This window comes from Anas acuta, chromosome Z (genome assembly GCF_963932015.1).
Source record: "Anas acuta chromosome Z, bAnaAcu1.1, whole genome shotgun sequence".
Classification (NCBI taxonomy): Eukaryota; Metazoa; Chordata; class Aves; order Anseriformes; family Anatidae; genus Anas; species Anas acuta.
The window spans coordinates 31,900,961-31,925,019 of NC_089017.1; the positions used below are offsets into that span (position 1 = coordinate 31,900,961).

The 24,059-nt window shown below is 37.6% G+C and overlaps 1 protein-coding gene across 8 annotated transcripts in view; it reads right to left on the bottom strand.

Annotated features, from left to right (window-relative positions):
- The window catches only part of TJP2 (tight junction protein 2), a 65,115-nt gene that overhangs the window by 5,404 nt on the left and 35,652 nt on the right, over positions 1-24,059 (bottom strand). For 7 of the 8 annotated variants that reach the window (XM_068667547.1, XM_068667550.1, XM_068667551.1 and 4 more), the window contains 17 exons: positions 18,832-18,885; positions 16,712-16,836; positions 14,229-14,331; positions 12,913-13,486; positions 11,330-11,433; positions 11,021-11,174; positions 9,879-9,987; positions 9,643-9,782; positions 8,894-8,960; positions 6,970-7,120; positions 6,118-6,226; positions 5,207-5,417; positions 3,753-3,940; positions 2,539-2,634; positions 2,352-2,431; positions 1,049-1,259; positions 24-124 (listed from right to left, as the gene is read on the bottom strand). In XM_068667547.1, the coding sequence (XP_068523648.1) occupies positions 24-124; positions 1,049-1,259; positions 2,352-2,431; positions 2,539-2,634; positions 3,753-3,940; positions 5,207-5,417; positions 6,118-6,226; positions 6,970-7,120; positions 8,894-8,960; positions 9,643-9,782; positions 9,879-9,987; positions 11,021-11,174; positions 11,330-11,433; positions 12,913-13,486; positions 14,229-14,331; positions 16,712-16,836; positions 18,832-18,876 (2,568 nt within the window). In that variant the 5' untranslated portion in view covers positions 18,877-18,885. Of the gene's footprint in view, positions 1-23; positions 125-1,048; positions 1,260-2,351; positions 2,432-2,538; positions 2,635-3,752; positions 3,941-5,206; positions 5,418-6,117; positions 6,227-6,969; positions 7,121-8,893; positions 8,961-9,642; positions 9,783-9,878; positions 9,988-11,020; positions 11,175-11,329; positions 11,434-12,912; positions 13,487-14,228; positions 14,332-16,711; positions 16,837-18,831; positions 18,886-22,832; positions 22,920-24,059 lie in introns of those variants that run through there. The other variant, XM_068667549.1, reaches the window with a different exon arrangement.

The window sequence follows — 24,059 nt, forward strand, 5'->3', positions numbered from 1 at the left end:
CTTAGTGTGGACTGACTGCTTACCTTTCCTTCTGATACCCATACTGCTTCACCTTGCTGTTGCTGAATTGTGTCTTTCAGACTACCGTACCAGCTGTCATTGGCTGAATTCAAATTGATGGTGGCTGTAAAAATTGAATGAAAAAGTATATATATACAGCAAATGCAATGTGGTCATTTATTTGCTCTTTTCTGTTTAACTTTTTGTTTTAGTATGGTGAGAGTGTTAAACAGATACTTCATTTAGATCACTGACTTAAAGTATTTTTATTTTATTGTTTGTCCACGCCCCAAGCTTATTAACTGACTTACTCATCGCCTTTGAATGACAGTACACTGATTCTCAATTTCTTTTGTGTTATAATTTGGCAAAACAAGGAACTTTGAGAAGTCAAAGAGATTTCTCATCGCTGTACTTTCACACCCATTTAGTTCCAGCCCACACATGAGTTAATATACAGAGCAGCAAGTGGATGTCTGTGAGAAACTAAGTTGTATTTTTACAGTTTTTGGAGAATTATTTTTCTGTAGGCCAAGGTAGTTGTGTAGTCATAATAAGGAGAAACGTTAAGTAGATAAGTAGACAGTAGAAGGCCTCACAGTTCCAAAACAAGGTAAAAGCTTGAGAAAAACAGGACGAGCAGTGTGAGAACAGTAAAACAAAGATCACAAGTTCTCAAAACATAGCAAACGAGAAATTAAAGGGTTGAAAAAAAGAAAACTTGTACATATATGGTATAGAGGAGTGTCAAGTAGCTTGTGAACCTGCAGTACTCAGCCAATGAGGAAACAGGAGAGGTGATCAGGCATTGGGTAATAGGGAATAAAAGGCTATGATTTGTTTACTAAAATGTGCTCCTGATTGGCAGGACACCCGCCATTGCAATCATGAATAAAATAACTTCACAGAAGAGCCTGTCTGAAGAAAATTACTTCAGATTTTTCTCACATATGAGTTAATACATGGAGCAGTTAGTGGATGTCTGAGACTTACACAGTCACATCCACTACTCTCTTGGTAAGCAGGTTTGACACACATTCTTCCTTACCTGTGAAGAGGTGGGAACAATTTTTCTTCAGCTTGTTTGCTTGCTCATAAAGCTTCCTTGAGCTCTTGTTAGATGTGGAGCATAACCTTTGTCTCATGATTTTCACACCCTGCTTACTGTCTGGGTTAAAGAAGACTACAATTGGAAACCACTGGGTATAATTTAGGAGATCCACTGCTTTAGGAGTCACATCCAAGAGAGCATGTTTATCCTGTAAACAAGAAAGCTCGGTCAGTGTTCTGCCTGTGGGTAACAAAGGGCAGTGAATGGAACATGGCACCCTAGGAAAACTAGGATGCTTTCCTCCACAAGGCCATAACATTTTGGATTTTTTTCCCCCAGTTACATTACATTCAGAAGCCACAGCAGGCAACCTTTTCCCTTCAGCTCCATTTTTCTGAACAACTTTTGCATGAATGTCCACATTCTTATGTTAATTAACTAACTCTCCTGTTAAGTTAAATGTACGGATTCCACCATATATTTATATTTTAAAATAAGTTGTGAATTTAACTAGCTTTTCTCTTTACCTGTCTATACCACAGCTTCCACTGCCACAACTTTTCTGGGTGCTAACTGTGGAGTTTTACCTACACTTAGTAAAAAGTAGAAGTAAATCTCAATTATTTTTTTCTTTATATATATATACTCCTTCTCAGCTACTTCTACGGTTAAGATGAATGGGATGTGTGCCGTGGTGGGGCATGAACTCTGTACAGACTTCTGTGGGACATTTTAAACCCTTTGGTACTGCTTTTATTGGGTTCAAGGCAATAAGAAGCATAGTACATTCCTTAGCCTACTTTACAGTGCTTTAATTTCAACCTACCTATTTGATCTCTAAACAGTATTATGAAAACAGTCAGTGCAGTTCCAGTACACATCACTTTGCTTTACAGTTACCGCTGTATGAATTGAATGGGAAGTCATTGTGACAGCTGTAAAAAACGCTACATTTCTGATGGCAGTAAGGGCAAGTAAAGTACTGCATGACAGTAAGGCCACCCTGGCAAATTCAAGAAGCATACAGTACAAAGTAGATATGCCTCTGCTCAAATTCAGGAAGGACTGAAATAGGAGAATTTAATTTCTAGTGTCAGGTTCACCTTCTCATTTAGAGGAGAGCTACCAGAATCATAGAAATTCTTCTTGAACATATTTCAATACAGCCTTATCATTAAGCCAACTCTGCTTATCACAGAAATAGATGTAGTGAAGATTTGATGACTCTCAAGTTTTAGAGGAAAACAAATCAAACAACTTCCCTTTCAGTATAAGCAATTTTCATGGAGAAATACTCTACCTGTTCAATGATTTGCCTCACAGTGTTCAATCGCACTACCCCAGTTGACTTCTCTGAACCTGCATCTCTGGGCTCCGTCTCTGCAAAGACAACACTTTAGTTCATCTATAATAGCAGGGAGGCTATGGTTATCAAGTCACCCATTCTCTCATTTAAGAATGATGAAGAAGCTAGGAGGAGAGCTTACTTGCTGTCTGGTATAGGTGAGGCAAATCATTTGACAACTTCTCCATAGCAACATCTGCAATAGGTCCAAATATCACAACAGGTCTCTTAAAACCAGCTGAAAGAAAAATATTTGGAGGAAAGATAAGCACAGTAAGATTGGTTTTATACCTACACATAAAGCAGCAAAAAAAGATCTTCAGCTCATACACAAGGTTAGGAATTCATTGAAGATACCACTAAAAACATTTAACAGATTTTTTAAAGTTTGTGCAACAGTATAATTCATTTAGAAAGTTATCAGCTGAGAAAGCGTATTTAAATTTAACAACTTTGTTATTTCTCCTAATGACAGTTTGAGAGGATTCTATATTCTAAAAATACAGTGTATCTTCAGCTATCTTTCCATTCAGCATGAACCTGGACCTAGTGGGATTTGTGTGAATAAAGATACAAATGCTATATCAAGTGCAGAGTAGCCTAATGAAGCAAAAGAAATGCATAATTCTGTTATGTTTATGTCAAAACAACTGTAAGCATAGTCCTTACAAATTAGTGGGTGAATGCCATCCCATTACTCAGTCTTCATCTGAGAGTTTCTTTAAAATATGTTTTACTGTTTTTTTTTTTTATTATTATTATTTTTTGTTTGTTTGTTTGTTTTTGTTTTTTTCCCCACACAATACTATCTTGTGCAAATATCCAGGAAATTACGTCAACTTGCCCAACATCACCAGCAATATAGCTAATTTAGAATGAGAGCATCCAGAAGAGATAGATGACATCAACCTTAATGACATCCAGACAATCTACTAAAGATACTTGGCTTTTACTTTCTCTCATGATACTGTTAAGTGGTGCTTATGAGCAAGGTAAAGATGGTGATTCATCTCAGGCACATGGATGGTACTTTCCAAGCTAGACACACAGAAGCTGAAGAAACAAACAACAAAAAAACCCCTGCTTGTTCCTTCCCGTATTTTAAACCTTTAAATTGGCATGTGTAATTTAGAGGCAAAGGAGAAGAGCAGTTTAGAAAACATAGAAAGGTTTCCTCTTAATGTAGTTAATAGCATCCAGAAATCTGCAGTCTGATAAGAACATTATCCCCTTCTGTGGTTCAACTCTAACACTAAAGCCCATGTTATTCCAAATCACTTATTTAGCCAAGCAGACTAAATGATGCTAAAACCACCAGCAATAAATAAGCACCTGGTTCAGAGCAGTCTCACTTACCCTCACGCAACTGAACTCTCTCATAAGCTGGGAATTTTGTGCTCACGGATACAATAGCTGTCAGATCTTCACGACTTTTCCTCAGATTCTTTTTCCCTCCAGATCGCTGGCCACGTGTTCTCCAGAAGTCTGCCCTGTCACTTGAGCCATCTTTCTGAGCATTTTGAACACTGGCCATCTGCTCAGCTCTGACAGAGAAAGCACAGAGATCATTTGTACGGATCTAGTCAAAAAGGGCAAAGGATCTTTCACTGAAGAGCTGGGCTTTGAACTTGTAATCGGTAATTTGCCAGCCATGAACGGGAAGTAGAAAAATACAGGAATTCAGGTTCCTTTGCCTTGGGACAAACCCAGTTAGAGTCAAAATGATGATCCAATTTGCCAGAGCTCCAAGATTGCTGGATCAGCTCACAGGTCTTAAACTAAAAATTCATACAAGTATAAATAAAATACTGCAAAAGTACAGAGCTGGTGAGAAACTGATGCTCTAAAAAGTTACTTCCATTATTCTATTCTCCATTAGACCTCTTCAGTTAAGTCACTGCAGCATAGAAATCATAGCTGGTTTGGTAAGACCAATTACCAGCAAGGACAGAATTTACTAACCAGGAAAGGGGCAGGAGAATCTCATAAGAAGCGTATTTCAGGAACTTCTGTATGATGTAATTTTGAGCTTCTATTTTTTTTCTTCATCATAAAATCATGACCATACTTAAGGACTGAAAGCCTACAGTCTAAAAATACCCTTAACTGACTTTTTTGCTGATGAATTTTAATTCTCTTACTCAATGCACAAATTATGGACACTTGTTTTTATCTCACAGTGACTTCTATTAGGAAACTATAATTTAAGCTAAAACCACTGCTGTGTTTTACTCTGTACTTATAAAAATAAGTACTATGGGTACCAAGAAATATTAGTTCGGAATATGTTCTTGAAACATTTTCCATAAGAATTAACAAAAGGAGTTCAAGCACTAGAAGTTCTTTTAAGAGATTAATTATCAGAGTATCTTTGCAAATACAGTAGTGAGAGCTTGCCCTTTAAAAAAAAATAAAATTTAAATTAAAAAAAAATATATATATATATTTATTTATTTATTTTAAAATGGACCCTCTACCCATTTTGTAGAAAAGGAATTGAAGCCACTAATGGCCAAAGATTGACTGCTGCATCAGAAGCTCTAGACCTGTGTTGCAAAGATCCAGCACAGTATGCAGGCAGCACAATCCTCTCATCTTCTTGTCACATAATACCATGGTTCTAAAATGTACAGTTTTGCAGGCACAACTATTGTGAAAATAAAAACAGAACAAGTTTTTTGATCTTGCAAGGAGGGAAAAAAAAAAAGAGGTATGACATAGAAAGCAAAAATATTTTGTAAAAATATTAACAGAATTATTACTTGGTATTAACAATGACAGATATTAACAATGACAGAATGTTTACTTACCTGCTCTTATTTGGAATGAGGCCCTTTTCAAGTTCATTTCCAATTCTCACAGCTAGCCAGTTTCCCAGTTTGCCATCATACAGTGTATCAACTACTCTAAAGATCTCCCCTCTGGTGAAGGCTAAGCTCTGTGGTGACTCTTTATCACACTCAAAGTGGCTTCTGATGAAGAACGAGTCTCCTCTGCCACAAGCCATGATGTCTCTGTAGACTGAAACAGGAACTCTATTTAGTTTATAATTTTTACACTTGAAAGATTAACCAGTTGTTCCAGAGAAGAGTTTTGAACTTCTTCCACTCCAAACAAAAATATGCAAAAATCAGCCTCCACATCCATTGTTCTTTACCAAAAGAAGAATATTGCCAAAAACATTCTATATTTGTACACATATAGCCCTTATAGCAGAAGGGAAGCATGATCTTGTGCCGTGACAGAGCAAAAGGCAGCTAGTATTACAGCAGGCTATGTCTCCAAACAGGAAAGCAAGAGGTACTGCTTGTTCCTTCGCTGCTTTTCAAATTGTCCATTTGCTGCTGCCTGACTGTGAATACCTTATGACTGCCAAGGTACATCTGAAAAGGAATGTAAACAGCAGATCTCAGGCAAGCTGCTATGTGCAGAAAAGCAGAAGGAATATGCAGTATGTTTGCAGGATTAAGAAGAGATGCTACTTGCTAATAACAAAAAAGTTAGAGAAATAACTCTGATAAACATATCACACAGGCATCTCTACTTGTGGTATGGAAAACAGCTATCTCCTAAAATTCTGAAAACAAGGGTAACTAAAATGCTACCAAGAATAAGCAAGAGAGAATTTATTTGTGGTTTCAGTGACAAAACAGAGCTTAACACGCTCCTGATGACTGCAGAAGCTTCACAGATATACACACTTTTTGTTCAAAGCACTTACCTTCATATTTGCTTTGAGCCAGAATTGTCACTGTTTCACCTTTGGGAATTTCTAAAAGGTACAAAACAGCATCTTCCCGAACAATGCCTCTGAAGTCTTGAGTGTTTACCTATGTATAAAAGAAGAAAATAACATTTGAAAAAAAAGAAAGAAAAAATTTAAAAGAAACACCCAAAGCTTTGTTTCACATAAAAAATCTTAAGTATTATTTTCCCTTATTTTATACACTCTCACACACACACACACATATATATAAATATTTTCATAAAGTCAATATAGATATTTTATCCAGCCATTCACAGTAATCTTTCTGAAGTAACAACATCCTGGATGTGCACTGCTAGACTGTTTCTTCTACTTGAACAGTCTGCATAAGGTCTTTAAAATAAAGGCTATCAAAAGAGAAAACAAGCAGAAGAGAAAATTTGATTAGCCTCCTATTTTAATATTAAAAAAAAAAGAAAAGAAGACAAAATAGCATAAAAGAATAATTCAGAAACTGGGAAAATTAAGTTGCTGTTACCCAGGGAAATTAGAGAAAGATTAAAAAGAATACTGGCCTCACTTTTTTCCCTCCAAGATTGGGAAGGAAAATTTATTCTCTTCCATCTTGGGACTTTTTTCTTTTTTGATTAATATTTCTTCTACCTCCCCCTTCCACAGAAGCTTATGCAAATAAATACTTGATATTTGAGTTGTCCTTCAAAAGCTGATTTCAGTGAAATCTCTCTACCACACACACACATATCAAGAAATAACTTGCCTGAGAATATAACTTCTTCCATATTTACACTAAGAAGCACACCAGAAGAACACAAAAGTGGTCTGAATTTCAGGGACACATACTCATACCTTAAGAATCTGATCTCCTTCCTGCAGTCCTTCCTGATCGGCTGAGGTCCCTTCTTGAATTCCAGCAATAAATATCCCAACATCATTTCCACCAGCCAGTCGTAGACCCACACTGTCCCCTTTCTTGAATCTCACCATTTTTGTATTAGGACTACAAGATTTGCAAGCCAGAAAAAGGAAGTAAGGCCAGATTTTAGGCATATGACAATATTAGGATGTCAAGAGCAAAAAATTGCAACAGTTTCAGCAAAATCATCGTAGTAATATTCTTATCCCCTTTGTCTCATTAGATAGGCTACATTTACTTCAGAGAACAGAAAGCAGATAATTTGCATTTTTCAGAGTGGAAACTTAACTAGGAAGACAGACCAGGTGACACACACAGACTTGACAGAGCAGGAAAATGACTCTTAATTCCTGAAGTCCTGAAATCATTCCCAACCTATTGGATCTTCTTTCAACTGAGCAGCTTGGTTTTGTTTGTTTGGTTTTATTTTGGTTTTGTTTGTGAAAAAAGCCTGAGTTATGAGCAATCACAGAGTTTTTTCCTCTAAGCATCTGAGAAATGTCATACAAATTTACACCTATTTTCTTTGCAGTTTAATATTTATTAGATTACATGGAACTCTTCAAGTTTTCTTGTACAGAGAAATACTCCCAAGTATATTCTATTGCTGTGTTAACAATCATACCTTTCATATTCCAGAGAGGAAGAGGTTACTGAACAAGGTTCAGTGTTTTTCCTGTCAGAAAAGCTGTATGCCTAAGTGACCTTCCAACACAGAGGATAGTACTTATCTGTCAGCCTTTCTCAGTAATACCCTAAGCCTGTATTATAAATTCCCCTTCACCAAAATAATCACTTGATTAATTTGTACGTCAATGACAACACATACAAGGTCCAACCTCAGGAAAGATCCGAGAAGAGAATCTATTTGAGAAAAAATCTTCAAGCTGCACAATCTTTAGGCTTTCCCTTACAATCCTAGTATTCCTCTACCTTTAACTTCTGTATTTGGAAACTCTCAAAGAAAACATGTAGGTTGATTTCATATCAATACAGTGCATAACTTTTAGTATCTTAACTCTTACGGAATCAACAGTACCAGGTTGAATTTACCCACTTTTAAAAACCATCACATATGCACACTCTTTGTGAGCAATATTTTGTTCATTTAGAGCAGAGATTAGAACTGCAGTATGGACTGCACAGGCTTGTGCAGAAATGCAAATTTCCGTACACAAGTTTCCAGCTTTTACAGAAACACATATATGTTTGGCCTTCTCTTGCAACAGACTTGTTTCCAATTTAAATAGAGGACATTCTCTTTGTATATTAGTATTAAGAGAAAGAGGAAGGTTGTCTTTTGTGTATGTATAAAATAATGAAGAGGCGTAAATTTTTTTTTATGCGTGCCATAGCATTGTGCAGGTTAGAATGGACCTTTACTGAAAGCAGATGTGCAGGACCTTGGTCATATAAGCTTTTGAGTATCTCTGGTGAGATACTCAAAATCTCAGCAGATTATGTCTGGAGATACCACAACATACATGGAATAGCTGTTCAGTGGTTAACCACCTCATAATAAAAAGTTTCCCCTGTTATATCATGCCAGAATTTCCAGTGTTCCAGCTTGGGTCTGTTGCTCTTCATTCTACCACTGTGTCCCTCTGAGAAGAGTCTGGCTCTGTTTTCTCTACAACTATTCATTATGTAGTTGCAGACAGTCAACTTTGACTTGTTATCTCTCCTCCAGGCTTAACAACCCCTTCAGTTAGAAGGTACATCATCTCTTCTCAGCATTAAACTATGAAGGGAGTATCGCTCCAAATGAGCAAAAAAGTCCAAACATACACAACCAAGAAACAAGTGGAGATCATGAAGAATACTGAGTGCAAAAGAACACAGCAAGTGCCTCCTTACCCATATATTGCTTCATCTTCAGGGCTGGGTTTAAGAATTGTTCTTGCAACTGGTTTGGGTTGAGACACTGTATATAAAAAAAGCCAATGTAAGTTATTAAGCTATTAAAAACAAGTTATAGCAGGAATTTTTAGTGATCAGATAGCAATCAATCTCTCCCATGCCAAAGATTAATATAGATTTTAATATAAAGCTTTTTTTTCCCCCTAGAATTGATTTACTTTCCACCCATCCATTTCCACCCTCCCCACCCCCCCCTTTTTTCCCTCTAATTCTGGAAAATACAAGTAGGTCAATAGAGGAATATAGAACTCTTTTAGGCAATCCAGATCAGACTTCAGAAATAGCTCCACTTGACTGTTTAGGGTACCAGACTACAGCAGAAGAAGCACTAGATGAGTATTTGCTTTTAGAGCCTGTAATTCTAATAGACAATTGCCTTCAGGTAATCTCTTGTGTTCCTTCTTTCTCTGCACCGCAAAGCAAAGACAGATCTCTTCTGTGTGCAAGGATGGGATTCACAGGAAAACTATACTAGACACATGGATATGATTTAGAGAGATTTTTTTTTGCCAGGAGATGAAGACAAAGGGGGAGAAGGAGGAGAAGATGATGAAAGTGAAGGCAAAGGAGGAAGACAAAGATGAAGAAGAAGATGAAGACAAAGGATGTGAAGATGAAGGAGAAGAAGAAGAAAAAAAAGACTAAGAAGAAAAAAAAGGAAAAAGAAAGAATAATTCAACTCTGACCTGCCGTATCATCTTGATACTTTGGTTCTTTGTTTGTGTCTACAACTGTGACAGCAGCAGAAGCAATGTCACCAGTCGATTTAAATGGTGTAGGCATGGCACCCATCCTGGACATCCTACTAGATGAATCATCTTTTGCACTAAATGAGAAAAAAAATGCAGTGAAACCAGTTATCAGTACACGTATTTTAAGTATTTCCTCGATAAGCAAAGTACTAGAAAAGAACACTTCTTACTTTGGTTTCTCTTTTAGTTTTTCATTGGATGAATGTGAATCAACATCAGAATGATGTAATCTGTCATCTTGAGGGGAGAATGATCTGTTTGACTCTATTTCTGAAATATCTATAAAAACAGTAACAAAACAAGAAATGCTTATATTATCTGCACATATAATCACCGCATTTATTTACAAAAGCTTTCAAATATAAAGTAAGTTGACACTTCAAGACCACTTCCTTTCCAAGTTGGATTTGTGTAGGGTTCAAAAAATGTTGCATGCTTTTTAGTTTCTTCCCCCTGGAAAATATCTCAGGAAGACTTCACACAACTTTTGGTAAACATGCACACACCACACAACAGCTATGACCACGCAATAGCCGGAGGAGCTAGTGTTAACAGACTTTTATTTGAGCTCTGCTGGAAATACAAGAAGACTACAGAAAACAGAAGACTACATTAACCATCCTTGTTACTGCTTTTCAGTCATGAAACAAAATGGCCCTCAGATTCAAACTGTATCTCAGTCATCACAGTAAAACCTATGAGGAGTTGTTTTGAGTATGCTGACATCACAGAAACAAGTATCTTGCATTATTTAATATAATATCCTGCTCCCCCAAACATCCTGAGGCCTTCCCAAAGCAAGATCATGTTGTGAGATACAGCTCGTGCATTGTCAGAGACCACTAGTATGGAACAGATCCTGGAAATGGAAACCAGTTCTCCAAGGGATTTACATGTAATTTTCTTTTGCCCTGACCATTTTTCCCTCCCATTGAACACTGTAATGAATGTTAATGCCATTGGAAAGAGAAATCAGACCATTCCATTTGGTTTTAAAACTAAAGCCTTTTATTAAAGCAGCTGATTTGGATGTTATGAAGACAAAGATCGATTTTTCCTGACCACCATTGCTTCTTCGATCTCTGCCCCCAAGCAAAATGTATGATTACTACAAAATTCTTCTTTCACCTGAAAGGCAGTTGGCTTGATGCTTGTTTGGATAATGTTTAATCATGTATGCATTCAGTGTTTTTTTTTAATTATTTATTTTATTTATTTTAAGAATCTAGTGTCACTATATCACAGAAAAAACACTAGGCTTCAATTTATCCCTGTAAAGAGACATGAACTTTTTATCCCCATTAAACCTCACCATCCATTTCTGAGTCGCTGTCGTTCAGTGAAGGAATGTTGAGCAGTGTTTGCTTTCTGTCCCTGAGGACAACCAGCTGTAGCTTTCCCCGTGACTTCTCAATCAATTTTCGGGCATCAGATAAAGACATATTCTCTGTCACTGTCCCATTGATCTGGACATAAAAAGGCAACAATAACACTACAGGTAAACAAAAAAGTCCATATTGCACTGAAGTTTGATAGTGAACTTGACTATAAAATGACATAATCCAGAGAAGCCATTTTAACAAATAGTTTCTACATTGCTAGCAGTTTAGCCAGGACATACCTTAAGAATGATATCCCCTTCGTGAAGGTTGCCATCTTTTGTGGCTAGGCCAGTACTGGTCATTTCTTTTATGAAGATCTGACTTCCAAGCCGAAGACCATATTCTAGAATCAGGGAAATAACCCGCTGTAGCTTAGATGATGAGCAAGAATGCATTTTTCAAAACAACACTATGTGCATAAAGTATTATACCAAGAGAAATGAAAATGGGGACCCAGTAAACCTACTTAACCTCAGGCTTTTTCCTATTTCAGCACTGTCACCATACTACAAAAAATCAGCAGCCTGAAAACAATCACAGATGATTAGCCTGCACGGTCAACAGCAAAACAATGCCTTTGTTACGGAGGTGCTCATAAATACACTGGACTAGATTCTCTCCATATCATATTTTGTATGGTGTAGAAAGGCATGATAAAGAGTCAAAAAGTGCTAAAAGAAGACCTGTTTCTTTTACGAGTTGCTTCATGCAGACCCTCTCCTATCTGTAACAACCCAATAACATGTCTCAGTTGTTTCAGGCAAAACGGAAAAAGAAAAGATAACACTGGTTTTAAAACGAGCACACCCTAGAACAATAAAGGACAGAAACACAGACACCTACTTGAAAAAAAAAGTCACCATGTTTGAGAGAATCTGCAGAGTATCCACATGAATGGCAGAAATTATTACAGAAATACTGGCTACATGTTGAACTTTTTAACAAAGACATCTGAAGTTTCTCCTTATTTGTATACTTATGTGCATTATCTTTGCTATTTTAAAGATTATGCGCAGGGGAAGAATAAGAAAGAGGGACAAACATCCTTGCCGTAGTTGATAAAAAAAAAAAAAAGAGAGAATAGCTCCTGCATTCCAAGATTACGCCAGCAGAATATTCTTCCAAGTCACAACAGGCACATTTAAAGGTATATAAAAAAAAAGAAAAACAGCAGCACCACCACCCAGAAAAAAAAAAAAAAAAACAAACACAAAACAAAACAGAAAAGGTGGAACAACCTAATCTCAGATATGCTTTGCAGCACAACAATCTCTTTCACAGCACATTATAAGATCACACTTTTGGCCGCCATCTACACACTCCAACACTCAACAAGGAAAGGCTGTTTCAGTTGTTGCTATTTCAGTAACCATTAATTACATTCTGAAGTATTCAGAAACAAACAATCCTTGGAACCACTTCTTCCCTTCCGTATAATTAAATTAAATGGTCTATTAAAAGCAGAGTCTACTCTTCACCCTTTACAACTACCCCTTTTGTAGATGTGCCAAGTGTAATCTGAATCATGATCAGATCCATGTTTCTCACCGTATTCAGAAGAATAGGGAGGAGAAAATGAAAAAAACAAAGGACACAGAGGCTCAAAAATACTGAAATTATGTGTGTGAAGAGTATCTTGTTCAAAGATGAAGTCCACGGTGCTAGGGAAAAAAAAAGCAACCAAAACCAGTCATGGAAAATGAAAGAACAACTTAAGCAACCAGTGAAAAAGGCCAACATTTACATTCAGTGCCCTCGCTGCCCCCAGCAAAATAACACGCTGCATTAAAAGCTAATTCCTCTATTCCCCTCCTGTACCTACCCTCATTGTGTTTGCCTTTTGTTAAGAGAACACTGATGGGTCCATTCTGATCCTGCGGTCCTAGGTACTCATGTTGATGGTGCATTTCAGGCGAAGGACTACGGGAACGAAGCCTGTCTCTACTTCGGCTCCTCACCTCCCTCACGTATCTAGGATCAGGCTGCGATCCATGGCTGTAACTGGGTGGGCTGTAGTCTCCTCTGTAGTCCCGTTCATAGCCACCATCTCTGTCGATGCTCCTTCCCCTGCTCCGATCTCTTCCATAGTCTCGATCCAAGCTCCTGTCAACACTCCTACCACGACTGCGATCACGGCTGTATTCCCTGCTACGGTCTCTGCTTTTGTTGCGCCCTCTGTCCTCATCATCTCTATAGCTCTGATCCAGGCTGTTTCCCCAGCTTTGGCTGCGCCCTCCATTGCCACTACGCCAGCTTCTTTCACTGTAGCCACTTCGAGCACTTTTGCCATCGAAATCTGCATGGTCATCCATTACATCTAAAGCTCTGTCCTCATAGTCAAGGGAGGGGCTTCTCCTCAAAGCAGCTGCCTGCACTTTCCGTGGTCTTTTCACTACCTGTTCAAGGCAAGATGAAAAAAACAAAAAAAGAAACCTCCAGTGGTCAGAATGTGACATTTGGCAAATGAAAAGTTCTTCACATTTCAGATAGAGATGGGGAAAAATAGAGAACCTGAAAACCCTGAATCACTGCAGGACTGTACGTATCACACTGGAAACCAGTCTACTTACAGAATAACCAGTAAATGAGATTATTTAGATGTACAGAAGAAATAATAACTATGAGAATAATAATAGTAGGAGAATTAAAAATAAATTAAAAAATCAGATCAGCAACCACGTGATTTCACCTCTGCAACAGATACACTGCGGATGTTTTTTCTTTCTCTAGATGACTTCTAAAAATGTGACAGCCCCCTCCAACAGAGATGTTGATGCATCTCTGAAGGAAAGCAAGTCTGGACAGCAAATTCTTGGACAAGGTCTGTGTATGCTGGACATAATTTTACTCAAATTATTTCATTTTTTTTAACTGCCACTCATTTAGTAAAAATAAAAATTGAAGACAAATTTTATTCTCAGTTTTTCAACAAGATAACTTTGTGACGCTGTAATTTTATTTCCATTTGCTTCACCTGTATGAAGTATGTCTTTGCTTTAGTTATTTACTCTGTATGTTCAATTGGGCAAATGCTTTGCTGTATGCATTTATTGTCCATTTCATAGAAGAAAATCAAACCCTTGGTTGTTTACACAGGTACATACCACTTTACAGTGAATACATTTGTATTTTACTTACAATGGTGGCCACTTTTCCACTTTTCCTAAGCTGTTGGACTGCAAAAGAATGTGGAACATTTTCCATTGGAGTCCCATTAACTATGACCACCCGGTCATTTTCTCTGAAAGAGCAGAGAGAAGAAAAAAGAAAAAAAGAAAAGTATTTAAGAGAGGTCTTCATGAAAACAGCAAAATGCAATTTTATTTTTTTTTTCTCAGGGATGGGGGTGAACACAGACCAAAGGATTTTGTTCTCTTTAATAGAGAGCTTTTCTTAAAAGCTGCATTTGTTATACAGCGCTGAAATACCTGAGATTACTACAAGAAGCTTTGACTATATTTGAAAACCAGTTTGGGTAGAATTGCATAACTTTGTACACTTATTATGCCCAGCTTCGGTATACTGCCGTAACTTTGAGGAATATTTTGTTTTTAAAGGACATTCATTACAACCATTAAAAATTTTACTCTTTTTTAGTTCTTCCAGAATGCCTAGTCCTTCACACCTACGTAGTATTTTTCACAGCAGGATAAGGATTTCAAGAGAGCTTCAAATTGCTGCACACCATAGCATTCAGACAAATCTCTACAAAGTACCACTGTAACACACAGCACACTCTTCTGAAAGATTGGTATTTAGGCCCCATCGACACTGGAAGAACGTGATTGGTCAAAACAAAACCAAACTCCCCCAAAGCAAAATGAAATAAACAGAAAAACAAAAACCTAAAAACCAACCACACAAACACCCAAACAAACAAAAAAACACCAAACCACACAGACCAAAAGAGATTACAGGTTCATCTATTCCAACCGCCTGCATGTCAAATAGACCATTAAGAAAGACCTCTCCTAGCACCTCTAGGAGACAAACCCATAATACATGATAAATTACAAAAAAATGTTTCTTCCCAGAAAGATTTCTGCCCCCAAAGTACAGGAAACTTAAAAATAAAAAATAAAAAAAAAATCCACCACTCCTTATATTAGTCTGTTTTGGTGATAACTCAGTTACTAACCTCGCAGTTAAAGCATTAGTCTGAACTAACACTGGCTACTGTACCTTTTTCTGCTAGATAAGAGAAATCTTTAGTACCCATTATTTTCTCTTAACTGTAATCAAGTCACATCACAATCTTCTTTTTAAATAAGAAGATTACTTACTTTAAGCCTCTCTCTGTAAGGCATTTTCTCTAACTCCTGATTTTTGTGCCTCTTTTCATAACCTTCCAATTCCTCTTACTGGAAAAGTATTCCAGAACAGCACACTATATTCCAGTATCAGTTTAATCTATACTTTATGCAAGTTAAAATAGCTCTCTTCACAGTCTGTGTACCCCCAAATAGCACTAAATAATGTTACAACACTACATGGAGAACCCACATGTGTGTTCACTCTACTCTAGCAAGGCTTGCAGGACTGTAATGCCCTACACCTTGAAGGTTGGTCCTACATTCCTTAGTTTGCTAGAGGAACAGCTTTATCTTCAGTTTTCTTTAGGATGTGTTCTGTCTGCATGTCCACAAATTGCTTAGTATTGCCTTGTCATCACCAATTTACTTACAATCATACATAATTTGTGGACATGATTTTATTCCCCAATCATAGATGGTTATGGATCAGTATTTATTATCATGGTATTGTATAGGAGTCACTTTTTGCAGGCTTATGTTGAGAACGGTTTGTTACATGCTCTGCAATACATCTCTTATCTAGTCCATCATTTACTACTCAGTCTTTTCATTACGACATCAAATTTACATTTGGCAAAATGGCCACAACCCACCTACTCTTTTGAGTTACTATTACTGTGGAAATTCATCATTCTTCCAAACTGTCTAGTCCTTATCAAAGTATTCCAGGATGAAAAATTGATCAGCAGTGGACTAGAAATTGTTCATCTCAGCCTACGGATTTCAAAATACTTGTCTGTGATAGATGTTGCCTCACCAGTGAATGCACTATCAGAAGGACTACCTATAACCTGCATTTTTATATTTGTTTATTCCAATTATAAAATAAACATTTAGCAAAGGCTTCTGTTTCTCTTCCTTGCCCCATTATCATGCCCAACACGATAAAGGTTGAGACCTGCTGTTGGGCTCTCTATCCAACTTAACACCATCTTCTTGAAAACTAATTACTGACCAATAAATATGTTTCCTGAAGGAAGAACAGGAAGAGTACTTTGAGATGCTAAGTTTTTCTACTATTCATTTAGAAGATATACGATCTTAAGAGAGACATAGCTGACTACAAAAGCTTTCCAACACTGCTGAAATTTATTTACTTAAAAATAGCAAAGAAACACCCCCATGGATTTTTTTTTCCTTTTTTTTTTTTTCCTCCCATTTAAAACAGACATCTAAGTCTTCAAGAAATTATCACATCTCAGTTGGGTTAAATCATCAGAAAGTCAACCCTGCCCAATGAAGTTTTTACGTATTCTACAGCCATGACCCTCAAAATGCATCAGACAGAGAAAAAAAGAAATTGCTTACTGAAGTAATCCATCTGCTGGGCCACCTGGGAGAACATCTGAAATGACTATCGAAGTTTCACCATTTTCAAAATGTGGGTTATCTCTGCCACCAGAAACTGCAATCCCAAATCCTCGTTTTGAATCCTTTGAAAACAAACAACAAAATTCAATTCCATCAGAAGGCATTTTGATAGAGAGAAAGAAGAGTAGCACAAATCTTCTGTGATGGCACTCTATCTAGATAGTATTCAAAATACGATAGTTACATGCAGAGTTGCAGAAATATGCAGTACCTCTATATTTAAAAAATAATGGATATATGTAGCAAGAAGACATGTTCTTGTGTTCCAAAACCTCAATCTGCAGCCTTGTGATGGTTAGTAATTAAGCAAAGTTCTCACTAATGTAGCCTACATTTTGCTACATCATCCCACTGGTTATTCATGCCAAATTTATTGTTAGATATGAGTCTATTGTGTTCGTGATGCTTGGGGAAACCAGAGGAGCATTTTCAGCCTTCATTACAACTGCTATCCAGTCTTCAGTAACTACTTACTCCTCCATCAGTATAATCAAGATCATGGCTGACTACAAGAAGCAAGCAGTGAACTTGTGAATGGTCTGTAATTATCCTCTATCACAATCAAGCAGTTTAAATATGTAATTTATGTGCAACCTGCCTTCATAGAAATGTCAGATCTATAAGCTCTTATGTTTTGCATTTATAAAATTAAGGAAGTATGTGTGAAGGAAGCATGCCTGTAACACTAGACCTTAAGTGTTAGCACAACATAACTGCAGAAAAGGTGTCCACAAAACTACGTTTTTTTTTAAACACATAGATTAACGTTATTAGCTATTCAATACAGATCTTCTCTCACTAAAAACAAAACAAAACAAAAATTATGCCACATTTAATACTTAAAAATGTTTTTAACTTACAGATGAATTAATACTCCAGGTTAAAATAACACTTTTCCCACAACTCTGCATGTTTATGTCATCACATGCTAGCTGGTGCTCCACTAATTTCAATAGTAAGTGGGTATTTATTTGAGATGGTAAAAAAGCAATGCTTTGCACTTGCTGCACATTAGTTGTACAGGAAGCAGACTGACACTTCAAGCCAAAACAACAGAGAATTAAAAATAATGGTAGAACTCATCGGTAGTTCATTTGTACTTGACAGCACAAGTCCAATCAACCCATACTGCATTAAGTGACAAAAGTTTATCTCTGAAGCAAAGAAGTAGTTTACAGGTTACTCAAGATCTGAAAAGTTTTAAATTACAACAACTAAGGTCTCCTTTTGCAGTGTTTCTCCTATCTACCTCTGCAACATGAAAAACAATTTTTCCTCAAAAACTCAGCATATAAAACGGGTTCTGTAGGCAAGAGGACTGTTTTACCTCAGGCCGTGGTCACCGAGTTGATTTCATTGCAGAATGCATAAAAAACATTATCAGCATAGGACAACCTACTCATTGAACCCAGATCATCAAAAGAGATCATCACCGTCACTGCTGCTGAAGGACACATCCTGTACTGTGTCGTGGTAGCCTAGCCATGACAGATCTCAGAAGCAAGAGATGAACTTTCTTTAACTCAAAGGGAATTAGTATACATTGAGTATAAATTCATCTTTTCTTAAAGTAATTGTTAAGGTGGCATCCGTAGCCCACATATTTTAGAAATTGAGATAACAGTAATTTTCCACTAGATTCTACACTGCTAGATATGAAAGATATGAACAAATCAGAGAAAATGTGTTCAGGGATAATTATAAAGCTTGGACATTAACCACAACTGCTTGATAAAGCCATCTGCTTTGTTTTTAAGGTTATTCAGTGATGAATTTAGCTATGTGGCTGGCACATGGTATATTAGACTGCCATAACCAACACCAAATAAAAGCAAGTATAGCACTTAAGTGGTTAATTTAATTTACTCTTAACATTAAAGAATCACATTATAGTATGATTAACTAGCAATTAAGCTTTAAAATAGAAAAGATATCTGATTTGCACAAGACATTAATCATATTCTTGACTCATATAAGATAATGACATTTATTGTAAAACATTTTTAGACTACTGCAGTGCTGAATATTTGAAAACCAAAAATATAACAGGCACTCACCTTTTGTAAGGTCACAGTGTACTGTTCCCATATCAGCTCTTCCATGCCTGGGGCCTGTTGCACACAGAAACCGATTAGCAAAACACAAAGCACACAACAATCTAAACTGTGAAATACCACATTAAAACACATGTATAAATATAATAAAAATAAATATAAGTATTCTAAGCATTTGGTAAAGTTAGTATGAAGTGCATGTATTTAATTTGTATTTATTTAAAAATGGAAAAAAATATTAATAGACTCAGGTTGGTAGACTGTCTTCAAATTTCACTGGTTTAACAGCTCATCCTCATTTTCTGGAAAAGTTTCATTCAGCATAAGCAATTCATTCAGATCACACTAGCATTATACAGTCCTGATTCAAATAACACAAACTCCCCGATAAAGATATCTCCATACCAGTATACCATTCAGCAGTTGAAACTGGGATCTTCAAAACCAATAAGCCTTCAGATCTTTTCATCTTAGTACATATGGATTTAACAAATGCTAAATCCACCCCAAATTACACAATTAAATATTTTAATTCCCCTTCCGAAATTCATTTTTACAAAAAACAGTTATCACTATATAGCACTCGTATATCCATTTCTATGACACTTCTCAAAAATCCTTTTTTTTTTTTTTTCCCCCTCCCACATTTCCAGTTAAAACTGATCCTGAACCGATCAGTTTATCTTACATGATATAACCTGAAATCTTTCCAACATCACAGCTTAAAAACACAATACAGAATAATCACCCAGCTATGATGCATCATATAGTAAGTACATAGCCAGCTTCTGGCCTTTAAACCAAGAGAAAAAAGGAACCGCTCTATTTGATACTGAAAACTTTTACAAAGCAAAGCGTACTTTTGCAGAAGAAAAATCCAAGCACTGCATGAGTATATGCATGCATATACGCAAGCCATCGATTTATTTGTTTTTACTGCTGAAAGAGGACATCTTTCTTGATAAGGTAAGAGTTTTGTCAGAAAGCAGAAGTTCAGACAGAAGCTTGATTTTGACTTAATGGTCTTTATAAAGGCTTTAAAGGGATTACTGGCAACTAAACTCCAAAGGAAACAAACAAACAAACAAACAAACAAAAACAGATAAGAGATGTGAAGAGCATGCCTCTGTTTGAAAGAATCCCTTATATTTCAAGAGTAAATGTTTTCTGGTAGTCAGCAACTATTCAGCAAGCCATGGAAGCCATTTATCAAATGCAAGGAGCACCACAAAGTGTTCTCCCAATGGATTTTGAGCACTCCAAAGCAGAATGAAGTTTATGTTTTCCATTGCATGGTCACCACATTAAAAAACCAGTGTAAGTCCTGCTTAGAGTTCCTGAAGGAATATGCAAAATATTCAGCATTCTTATTAGCAAGTTCACAACACTGAGCGATGTTAAATATGCATCAGTACTTTTCGCCTGGAAAATGGACAACACTCTCTAGTTTCTAGGACCCTTCAGGTGTAATTAAAAACGCATTTCACATGGCTGTTAAAAGAAGATGTAATATTAAAATTGACACAAGTATTTCTAAATTTTTATTTGTCTAGAACACGTAAGAATGAGTGGCATTTGCAAGTTACTAAAACATACATGTCCTGGATAAGTTAATTACTCTGTTTGCTGAAGCACATGGTGAAATTATTTCCTCTGATATTTCCATGTTAGCAGCTGACATACCTGACCCTTCAGCTAGCTGACACTGAATTGTCTCACTACATATATTCCCTTACATAGATGAGGTCTATGGTAAAATAAAAATAAAAATAAATAAATTCTCATTAACTACATGCTTATTCTGAGCCACTGTGACAAACAGAAGTGAGTTGGATTGCCTGTTTTGCATGTATGAAAATGGTCACCTACTAGTGACCCTTAGTTACACCATTACTGTCCTACTTTTCTATATGACATTTTTAAGCTATGCAGAAAACCAGTCTGATCTAAAGAAAGGACTCAATGTCATTTAAATTCCAGTTGGCTTCACTGAAGAGAATTTTAGAAATGAAAGGATCAAATGATGGGTAAAACTTAAAGGACAAGCAGCTGCGCTCCAATTTTGCAGAAGCGGGTTAGATGTAAAATCTCTTCCATCCTTCTTACTGCACACAAGCACAAAACAACTTACAGGTGTGACAAGAACTTCACTTGTATCCAATTTGCACTGCCTGCAGTCCTTACCAACACTACCTACCAATCCAACACACAGAGACCAGCTCTGCGCAGACGAAACAGGGTGCAACAGGCAAGAGCTTGCTGCCCTTGCGGGTGGAGAGCAGCACCCTCACCCTGCTCTTCCAGCAACTCTAAAATCAGGTCTTTGATATTCCATCTGCTAAAGGCCACTCTGAGAGAAATGACTGCTTATTCAGTACAATGGTGCAGCAAAGGGACTGAGGAAAGCATAGTAATGATATTAGGAAATGGATTTATAGGTATGAAATAGCTAAGCTGACAGGAATTTCCTTCAAGAACATGATGCCTCCCATCCGCAGTGGCACAAGCAAAACCTTCTACACAATGGAAGAGATTCGTTGTGTACTAAATTAAAGCATCGTAACCTAATGTACTTAAGCTTATTTTGGTCTGGCAAGTAAGTCTTGTGGTATCTGGAAACAAAAACAAGTAAAAAGAAAGGAAAGGAAACTGCTGCCTCTACGATTAAGAACCTGCAAGATGTTGAGCCGATAGCATCATGCATCTGTTACTTGAAGGAGTTCCTCAGAGCATCATTTATGGTCTTCAAGTACTTCCTTTGTAAATTTGGGGGAGGGAGTGTATTTTTGGCTTGGAGCTGTTAGTAAGTAAGCATCAAACAAAAGCTAATTAAATAATGCACTTTGTAATTTGTAAGTAATACATTTTTAGAAACTACTCCTCAGGAAACTGCCTCCCAGTCGCTGTATGCTATATTAGTGAAGGAAAGTACACCATGTACTTGCAAGCTGATTTTGTGCAACATAATTACCAAGACAACAGCACCAGCTCTGCTGTACTGATAAAGCTATGCAGGCTATGTGACACAGTTCAGAGAACTGAGTGGTCACCTTGGAAGCCCGTAAGGCACAAAACACATCTGTACTCCCTCAAATCTCTAAGCAATAATCTCTTTAACATCATAAAAAGCACTGCTGCTTGCTACTGCCACGATACTAACCTATACTGAGAGATTAATGGAGAAGATTGAGAGGGAGGGAGAGACATGTTATAAATCACCAGCTGAGGACTTCATCAGAACTACAATTAAAGTCTCCACCACAGTCACAAAATTCCTGTTATTCCACACCTAATAATGACTCTCCTCTGAAGGCACCAAGTGATGGGTCACAAAAACCCTCACACCCTTGCCAACTTCTTCACGCTTCATCCGTAGGGAAACACGAAGGCATCCTGAACAGCCTGGATATCCCTTGTAGGATTGCCATTTCACTGCAAGACTGCACACCAAAACACTGAAAGACAGGCAGAGCAGTAAGGATCCCACCTCCAATTACCAATTGTAAATGCTTTGCAAGGTTTCACACAGATAGCAGCTAGCTGCAGCAAACATAAATTACTGCAATTAGCTGGTCTAAATTCATTAGTGACTAAAGTCAGTCCACTTCTAATTAGAACACTGTGCTCAGGCTTTGCTTAAATCTGCCTAATTCTCCTGTACCCAAATGATAGGTACTTTGTACGTGCCCAGAACAGATTGCTTAACCCAATCTCTGGCAGGAAACAATGCAAAGTGCTAAAATGACCCGCGTGCTACGAGCAGGCAGCTGTTGCAACTCCCACTGACAGTCGTCAGAGATTTACTTATGCAACTCCTTGCTGCTGAGAGATGACCCAAGCCAGCTTCTTTCACGGTGAAAGAAAAACACCGCCAGAAGACCTGCCACTGCAGGCATCTGGCTATGAAAGTGAGTTGGAGGGGGAAGGAACAAGGCACCGGGGGGGGGGAGGTGAGGGAGGAGGGAGGAAAGACCTGGAGCAAGATGCAACAAAAAGCAACTCACGTGCCCCCTTAAAATCCTCAACTTTTTGACTGCATGTGACCACATTCTCTGCAGAGCTTGAGCCGTCTTCATTGTTGCAGGATATAATCTGTTAGGGGACGCCGTGCATCCCGGTCTTTTCATCTGTTTCTACCACTCAACACGGTTATGTAATTCTAATACAATAGTGGCCTACATACTCAAACAAATCCTGCTGCCCGTTTCGCACAGAAACACATCAAAAACACAGCAGGGAAATCTGCTCGGAGTTTCACTAACTCTCACTCTCAGAGGCCCCGGAAAAACCCAGGATCATATCCTTATGTTTAAAAATAATAAAACTTATTATTATTTTAAGTGTCAGGAACAGATCAATATGTAGCAAGATATTCTTCTTGTAAGCACATATTGCCCTCCCCCCCTCCCCAAACCAATCTGAAACTTTAAAGAAACGGAGTACCTCCAATTTCAAGAAAGAGGGGTGGAGAAGCACAATGCAGATTACCCGCAAGTTTATATTCTGACTATAGCATTTCCTAGTAAAAATTACTCAAATTAATGGAGTGAAGGGTACTTTAAACTGTGTTTAACAACCTCTATCAATTCTTAACACTTTAACTGCTGAATCTGGAAGTCCTTATGCAGAAATAAATGTAAATGTATGAGTAATTCCTTCATCTGGACGTGTAAAATTACATTTAAACATTGGCAAGACTGGTGACATGGCTCCAGAAAGCAAGAAGGCACAGAGCAAGCAGTTTAAAATGTGAAGCAGACAGGAAGCCATGCCAAGTGTACAACACTTCTCCATGCAAAAGCCCCATCCACAGACCACATTTTTTCAAGAGCAGAGGAGTTTTAACTGCTGAAGATGGACAACAGTGGAAAATGTGGAGTTCAAGGTTCTTCCATTAAAAGACCAAATTCAACTTCTGGCATTTCAACTGTGACCCCATCAGCCTGTTGCACTTCCTAGCACAAGCCAGCAGAACTGGAGCTTTGTGCCCAAGCACTCAGCTATCGAGGGCAAACACTATTCAGGGAAGTGCACTGACACCGGCCTCTGGCTGGGGATCCCCGGCTCTGGAGCAAGTGTGCTGATGGAATACTGTCCTGGGAGCTTGGTGGAAATGGTTGAGATCATCACCGTATTGCATTTACAAGGTAAGGTTTCGGTAGCACGAGGACCCAGGGGTGGCCTTTGGGAGAAGAATCTAGCAGCTGCCGCATGTCAGATACAGGCCAGTT